The sequence below is a fragment of the Rattus rattus genome, chromosome 1, assembly GCF_011064425.1.
Source record: "Rattus rattus isolate New Zealand chromosome 1, Rrattus_CSIRO_v1, whole genome shotgun sequence".
Classification (NCBI taxonomy): domain Eukaryota; kingdom Metazoa; phylum Chordata; class Mammalia; order Rodentia; family Muridae; genus Rattus; species Rattus rattus.
Window position 1 is genome coordinate 238,111,394 of NC_046154.1, and position 8,649 is coordinate 238,120,042.

The window sequence follows — 8,649 nt, forward strand, 5'->3', positions numbered from 1 at the left end:
TGTTTTGCATTCACGTTCATGGAGTTGTGCTGAGGTCTAAAACTTGCCTAACAACAAAATTCAAGCATTTGACCCCTGAAATGAGCCTGTGGAGAAAACAAAGATGACAGCATTTAATGTGTGAACTAAAGTAAGTTAAGAGAAAAAGCAAACTGCAAAGGGTGTCTGCAAGTCACATTCTGAGCACTAGGGGGCGAGCACGGCATCCTGTTTATACAATCAGGCACAGAAGGGAACCAACGGGGTCAATGAGCTGACCAGCAAGCACAAATTCAGTCCTCATAACAGACCAAAAAGGACTTAATAGTTGCCATATCGCTGCCCAGAAGCTTCAGAGAAAACTGGCCTTCTCGTGTATAAGGGAAAAACGATAGTGTTGTTTCTTTCCCAAGCTGACATGAGGAAAAGAGGTAGAGGAAGTGACCGGCAATTCATCCGGCTCCAATCTGTCTTCACCGCTTAGGTTCACCAAGTACTTTGCCTGACCTGACAGTAACTGGGCTCTGCACCTTTAGAGTCCCCTATCCCAGAGCACCCTCCAATCATTGCCTCCTCTCACCCACCTAGTCAGCTCCCCTAGTGTCCTCTACATGGGGCCTCACTTCCTCTCCTCTGGTGCACACATCAACCTTTAGAGTTTATCCTCCAGGAAGCATCGCACCCCCTCCCTCGGATTCAGCCTCCACAAGCATGGCCTTGGTTCACAACATCTGATCTAATCACATTGTTTATTTTGTTTGTTGCGGTTAATACTCTGAGTAAAGGGTTCATTTTCCTTTGAGTAAAAGATTCATTTTCTTTCTCCTCTGTAAATGAAAGCACTCCCCCAGACATTTTAAAGGCATCTCCAATCTTGTTCCCATTCCCCACCCTGTGATTCAATCAGGGGTGCTATAAGAATGTGGACAATTTCTCTAGAAGCAATCAGCCACTAACTGTACTTACTATATGGGAGAGCCCAGCTTCCTCATCAATTGCAGATTGACTAGAGGATTGACTAGAATTTACAAGGAAGATACTGCAGGAGTGTGTGTGGGCACACACACGTGTGTGTCGTGTACATGTGTGCAAAGCATATGTGCGTGTGTGTGTGTGTGTGTGTGTGTGTGTGTGTGTTGGGGTATGGTACATCTCAAGGTGAGAGACTTGGAAAAAATTCTATGCCATGTTCAGGCATTCTGTCTATAGCTTCAGTTGTGTTGTACTTCTGTTATTTTAAGGAGCTGTAATGTGGGTTTTTAGGTCATCTGGTCAACCTGGTGACTCCCTACTGGGCTTCTAAGAGTGACAGGACCTTGAATGGCTAGAGACGAGTGCCTAGAGATGGCTGGGATTAGCCTGGACTTCACCCAGCTAAAAAGTACCTCCATTTGAATACTCCAATCAGATCCCTTCTTTACATCTGCAACTTCAGCTAGCAGTGTTTGGCCATGCTTAGAGGTGACTGAGAATGATGGGACAGGTGCCTGGACAGTGAGGAGACTGAAGAGAAGAGGAGGTCCATGTCTTTGGATACCCCGCCAGGCCCCCACTGCTGCTCACCACAAGTGTTATTCTCAATGACCAATTGCTTCTTCTTGTAGGCCAACACTGCACCCTTTTGAATAGGTACTGAATCTGTTATTTCCCTTTGCCACTGTCCCTGGGCTTCACCCTGGGGAGACACAACAACCTTAGGGATTTATAGTCTCAAAACACCATTAAAAACATTTACTTTTAATACAAAAATATATATGCCTGTAATTTTAAAATCAAATAAATCTAGAAAGCTCATGAGAAAGCACTAGCAGTCCCTTATTTCTCCTTCCTCCTGGTCCCCATGTCCAGTTACTGCTTCTCTCCCTTGTATGACTGTATGTGGGAGGTGTGCCTAGAGAGGCCTAGAGATTGACCTCAGAGCACCATGAATGCCGGGCTAGTATTTACCACCGAGCCACAGCAGCAGACCCAATGTCTTGAGTTTTCCAACCTAGGTCTACGATTTACTCAACTCCTAATGCTGAGGTTTCAATCTGATTCACCCATATTCACATCTGCATTTCTATGTAGCTCTGTATTCTCTGCTAGCGGTTGGGGGAGGCTGCTTCTCCTCATTCCAGCTCTTGTCTCCATCAGTCCATGTGATGTCTTCTGGCCTGTTACTCATTATCATCTGGGGAATCTAAAGGTACCACCTACTGAACACAGCAGCCCTGCAGGGTCTGAGAGAGGACATGAAGCATTTGTCCTTCTGAGTCTGGGTTACCTCATTCAGGATTATTATTTCCAGCTACATCCTTTTCCTGAAAGTTTTATAATTTTACACATCTTTGCAAGTGAATAAAATTCCATTGTGTTTATTACCACATTTTCACTGTCCATTCATGAATTACCTCTATGTTCCTTTACAACACTTTATGGAGCTGAGTGTACCCACCCTTGGTAAAAATATGATGTCTTAGAGTTTCCATTGCTGTGAAGATACACTATGCCCAAGGCAACTCTCATGAAGGTAAATACTTAATTAGTGCTGGCTTACAGATTCAAAGGTTTAATCCACTATCATCATAGCAGGAAGCACGGCAGCAACCAGGCAGACATGAAGTTGAAGGAGGCGAAAGTTCTACATGTTGATCCGAAAACAGCCAAGAGAAAACTGTCTTCCAGGTAGCTAGGAGGGTCTCAAAACCCACCCACACAGTGACACATTCCTCCAACAAGGCCACACCTACTCCAACAAGGCCACACCTCCTAATAGTCCCACTCCCTGGGACAAGCATATTCAAACTACCACATATATTAAGGGTTATAATATCTTTGTGTTGGACTGTTCTCTTGATCTGTGTGAACTGACATTCTTTCTTCTGATTATTTTTGGATTAAAGTCTATTTCATGAGATTTTACTGTGGCAATTCCTGTCAGTCTACTTCTCTTTTGCTTTGAATATCTTTGCCTGACTTTCACCCTAAGACAGTTTCTATCTTTGGTGGTTGAGGTATGCTCCTTGGAGACAGAAAATTGGTCCTGTTTTTTAATCTAGACTGCTAATGTGTGTCTTTTGATTAGAGAGTTTAAACCACTAATGTTCAAAGTTTATTGACTTCTGTCATTTTGTTTACTTTCATGATGTTTGTTTAATCACTGACTGAATGTTAGTTTTTGACATCACTACTTGTACATTCTTACCCCTTTCTTCATGCAGAAATATTCTTTTTAGTCTCCTCTCTAGGGCTAGTCTGGGGGTCATAAATTCCTTTCATAAGCTTTATTATGGGAAGGTTTTCTTTCTCCTTTGATTATAACTGACAGTTCCACTCGGTATAATTATCCAGGCTGGCATTTGTATTCTTTTAGGGCTTGAAGTATATTCATCTGAGCTCTTCTTGCTTTTCAAGTCACCATAGAGAAATCAACTATTATTTTGACAAGCCTGCCTTTGTATGGGACTTGGTCCTGGATCATGTGAATCACATGTGCTTGAAGGTATTGAAATCTTGCCCCTTCAGATGTTTATTATCACAGCCAGCCATGGTGAGATAGCCCTGCAATCCCAGCATTTGGAAAGTGGAAGCAGAAGGACCAGGGGTTCAAGGCCAGCATAAGCTCCATAGTCAGTTGAATGCAATCTAGGCTATATAAGACCGAATCTCAAAAAAAAAGTCTGTTATTAGATGATCATAGAACATAGATTAGCAGGTATAGTTTAGTAAAGGTGTCCCTGTGTTTTTCCAGCAATGAAACTGGTGTGTGTAAATAATACAGAATCCTTACATTTCTGTTTCTACAGCATCTACTGCTTACTCAAAACAAAACATGGTACCAAATAATAATATCTATTTTGGAATTTACTGACCCTATGTATTAAAGCATTGTAAACAAGGACATTAGAATACAATGTAAGATCAGGAGTTAGCATATACTATATATAAGCAGTGGAAAATAATAACCCCACCCTTCTGACTCCTAGAAACTGGTCCCCAGAATCCCTTGAAAAGCAAGAGTACATTAGCTGGACTAGCTATCATGTCTTCATCCCATACCTTGACCAACTGGGAGACGAGCGCTTTGCCTGAAAGGCCAATGCTGCTGCTACCTTCCACCACGGTATCCTTGGTCACTTCAAAGGCCTCTGTCACCACATACAGGTTGTTCCTTCCCATCCGGCAATCTGTCACAAATGATGGCTCCTTATCCAACAGTTTCCTGAAGATGTAAACCAGAATGGAAAGATCCAAGTGGCTAATTTCATAAAAACAGAGACCAAGTCACGAACAAACAAACAAACAGAAAACGTGAGACAACTTTTAAAAACAAAGAGATTAAGTCAGCTTTAGGCTGGGGATGTGTGCTGGCCATGGGAGTATGAGGACATGAAATGGGGTCCCCAGATAGCATGTGGTTATTGTTAATAATATGGTACATGTGCTTGAAATCGGCTAAGACAGTAGGCAGTAATGTTCTTGCCATAAAAATAGCAGTTATTGAGCTAGCAAGATGGTTGAGCTGGCTGCTGGCTGCTTGATGCTGCAGACTCTGAGGATCTCAGACACACACAGCAAAAGAAGAAATCTGACTCCTGCAAGTTGTCCTCTGACTTCTATGTGTGAGCCATGGCATGCATGCATGTGCATGTACACACACACGCACACACACACACACACACACACACACACACACACATACACAGAAAGAGAGAGAGAGAGAGGAGTAAATAAATGTAATAAAAAATTTTAAACAATGGTTACCTGCAGGAATGATAATGTTACTGACTTATATGCATATATCACACCAAAATGCTGCACATGAAACATACATGTCTACTTCTAAATTATATATCAAGAGAGATGGGATAAAAAATTCAATCTAGGGATCAGTGGTTAAGAGCACTGACTGCTCTTCCAGAGGTCGAGAGTTCAAATCCCAGCCACCACATCGTGGCTTACAACCATCTGTAATGAGATCTAATCCCCTCTTCTGGTGTGTCTGAAGACAGCTATAATGTACTTATACTAAATAAATAAATAAATAAATAAATAATTCAATCTAAATCCCTAAGCACTGGAATGTTGATTGCTTAAAGGGACTGTTACCGTCTTTGTCATAGTCTAATCAATATTCTAACAGTCATGTCTACTGATTTGTTCCTTGTTACATGCCCATCCTCTGTACAACGAACAGAAAGTTCTATCATATCAGAACCTTTGTCTGTCTGTCTTGTTTTCCTGCCCCCATCACATTAATAGAGCCGTCATGGGCAACTCTACCCTAATGAGTCATGGACTATGCGTCATCATTTCATTTTTTTTTTAAGGAGAATAAGCTAAGTTGTCATCCACCCCAGCAACAGAACCTGTTTGCTGCCTCTTTGCCTCTAAGAGCACATCCTGACACTTGGCTGAGCCATCCTTTTACCCCCAGGGACCTTGCCTGTTTTGGAGACTTTCCAGTTTTGAATCTGGGATGCTCCTACTCTGAACCTCGATGTCATATCCACAGGACTGAACAAACTCTGCCGATGCACCTCCGTCTGCAATGGCGGCTTTGACATCCACGTTAGCCTTCAGTTTCTGGGATATGATGTGTTTGAGGGGGATGGGAGCTGACACTTCAGGCTCTGTAGAGGAAAGGCCAAACAGGTTTAGTTCAGAATTCACTGTGGAACAGCTGTTCTGGAGAATGGGAAAAATAAGCATAGTTCCCCTCCTCATTCAAATCTTTGTCAAGAAGCTAGCTAAAAAGCAATATCTGAAATGTAAACTACCACAGAGGGCAAATTCTGGAACCCATGAAAGCATGGTATTCATCCCAAGAAAGAAAAATATCATCTGCGCAGTATCTAGAAGTGTCTGGAGAGCATCTTTGCAAGCAGAAAATCCAGCTCCAGGGTACCTTGCTGGAATAGAAAAACACCTGGAATTTGAGAGTAGACTGACCTCAGTCTGGATCCTAATTCTACCAGTTTGAACTATGTAACTTCGAACAACTTTTAAGAACCTCAATTACTTTTTTGTAAGATGGGTATCATAGCTCTATTAAAAGAGACTCTTGGAAATATTGTAAGATCAAATGCACAGATGGGCCCAGGATTCCTAAAGTCCCTTCCTTGTCCTTTGCCCTTAGGCAGAATGGCTGTCTGGGCACCTCGTAGACTCTGGGAAGCTGCAGCACTGAAAATGCTGATTTTCACATTTTTCTGTCCCCTGACTGACAATACCTGGGACGGGAAAATTGGGCTCCAAGATCTGCAGAAGGGAATATCCGACCGGAGTATCTTCAGATTTAAAGAACAATGACTGCGGAGTCTTCTGAAGTATGTCAAACTGGCGGAATTTGGTTGCATCTGACAGGCGTCTGACTGGCCTCAGATCTTTTCCTTGAAGCTTTTTGACCACATCCTTGCTCACCCAGTCAAATGTGTAGGGCATGTTGCTAGGATAGAATAGAAGGAAGCACAAAGTTTAGCTGAGAAAAGAAAGGGTGTAACTGACTCTCAGTAACTCGTGATGTCTTTCATAAACCACCAATGAGTGCGAGAACCCCCAGGTCAGCACACAGCAGAAATATATACGCATCCAAGTTATCCTGAGACTACTCCAAAGACCCAGAATACAGACTTGACCTAGATGCCCGTCAAAAGATGAATGGGGGAAGAGGCTGGAGATGTGGCTCATAGGCTAAAGTACTGATTGCTCTTCCATAGGACCCACGTTCAATTCCCAGCTCTACATGGTAGCCCACAGCCATCTATCACTCCATTTCCAGGGGATCCTATAACCTCTTCTGACTTCACCAGGCACCAGGCACTATACAGACATACTTGCTATACAGACATACTTACAGGCAACACATCCATACACATAAAAATAAATAGTATTTTTAAAGATGAATAGAGAAAGAAAATGTGGTATGTATGCATAATTACATTTTATTCATCCATAAAGTGTGAAATTACATCACGTACAGGAAAGTGAATGGAATTCAGGATCATCATGCCAAGTGAAATAGAGTAAATAGAGTAAATTCAGAGACACAGATATCCCATGTCTTTCTTATACACATATTCTATATCTTACGAATGTATGTATATATTCATGTATATAAAATATGAATATATAACTTATGAAATAAGAAATGAGGGACTGGAGAGATGGCTCAGGGGTTAAGAGCACTGGCTGCTCTTCCAGAGGTCCAGAGTTCAATTCCCAGCAACGACATGGTGGCTCACAACCATCTGTAATGGGGTCTGATGACCTCTTCTGGTGTGTCTGAAGACAGCTACAGTGTACTCACATAAATAAATAAATCTTAAAAAAAAAAAAAGAAATGACTACTTTTCAGAAAGATAGGGGCTTTGGGGTGGGTCAAGAGAACAAGAAATGGTGAGGTGATGGGGGGACATGACAAACTATATAATATGCTATATGAGGATGCCATAATAAAATCCATTATTTTATGCTAATTTAAAATAACAAATACAAAAAGAAGAAATAAGAGGGCTAATGACATGAATAGACATTTATCTAAATAATAAATACAATCAGTGGGTTCACATCCTTCCCTAGCACGCATAAGGACCTGGGTTCAAGACCCAGTGTTACCAACGAGAAACACAAATAATCAATAAGTATACAGAAAACGTCACCACTAATCATAAAAAAAATGTTAATTGCTTCCTGGTTGCTGCCGCCGCAGAGAGCTCGTGGGCAGCACCCCGAGAGCAAACTTGAGCCTCGGGACCACAGGTAAGACCAACTTTTCTGCTGCAAGAGACCTGCCTGGTGAACTCAGGACACACAGAGGCAGAATTCCTCTAGGACCGGGCACGTTCTGTGTTTACTGGGAGTCCCACACCCGCGGATCCCGGCCCGCAGCAGCTCTCTGCTCCCAGACCCCGTGGGAGAGAGACCTCACTGCCTGGTCGGGTGGGCGCTCCTGGGGCTGCAGAGCGGAAGAGACCACCAACACTGCCCACCCCTGCCCACATCCCTGGCCCAAGAGGAAACCGTATAAGGCCTCTGGGCTCCCGTGGGGGAGGGCCCAGGAGCGGCAGGACCCCTGCCTGAGACACCGCCGGAACCTGAAGGAAACAGACCGGATAAACAGTTCTCTGCACCCAAATCCCGTGGGAGGGAGAGCTAAACCTTCAGAGAGGCGGACACGCCTGAGAAACCAGAGGAGACTGCACTCTGCGCACATCTCGGACGCCAGAGGAAAACACCAAACGCCATCTGGAACCCTGGTGCACTGAAGCTCCCGGAAACGGTGGCGCAGATCTTCCTGATTGCTGCCACCGCAGAGAGCTCGTGGGCAGCACCCTGCGAACGAACTTGAGCCTCGGGACCACAGGTAAGACCAACTTTTCTGCTGCAAGTGACCTGCCTGGTGAACTCAAGACACAGGCCCACAGGAACAGCTGAAGACCTGTAGAGAGGAAAAACTACACGCCAAAANNAGNACACTCTGTCCCCATAACTGGCTGAAAGAAAACAGGAAAACAGGTCTACAGCACTCCTGACACACAGGCTTATAGGACAGTCTAGCCACTGTCAGAAATAGCAGAACAAAGTAACACTAGAGATAATCTGATGGCGAGAGGCAAGCACAGGAACACAAGCAACAGAAACCAAGACTACATGGCACCATCGGAGCCCAATTCTCCCATCAAAACA

The 8,649-nt window shown here is 43.6% G+C and overlaps 1 protein-coding gene across 1 annotated transcript in view; it reads right to left on the reverse strand.

Moving 5' to 3' along the window:
* The window catches only part of Gsdmc (gasdermin C), an 11,219-nt gene extending 4,814 nt beyond the window's left edge, over positions 1-6,405 (reverse strand). Inside the window, exons 1-4 of the mRNA XM_032915975.1 lie at positions 6,195-6,405; positions 5,408-5,594; positions 4,021-4,183; positions 1,543-1,654 (exon numbers count right to left, since the gene is read on the reverse strand). Of these exons, the coding sequence (XP_032771866.1) occupies positions 1,543-1,654; positions 4,021-4,183; positions 5,408-5,594; positions 6,195-6,405 (673 nt within the window). The remainder of the gene's footprint in view (positions 1-1,542; positions 1,655-4,020; positions 4,184-5,407; positions 5,595-6,194) is intronic.
* Positions 6,406-8,649: the final 2,244 nt, after the last annotated feature.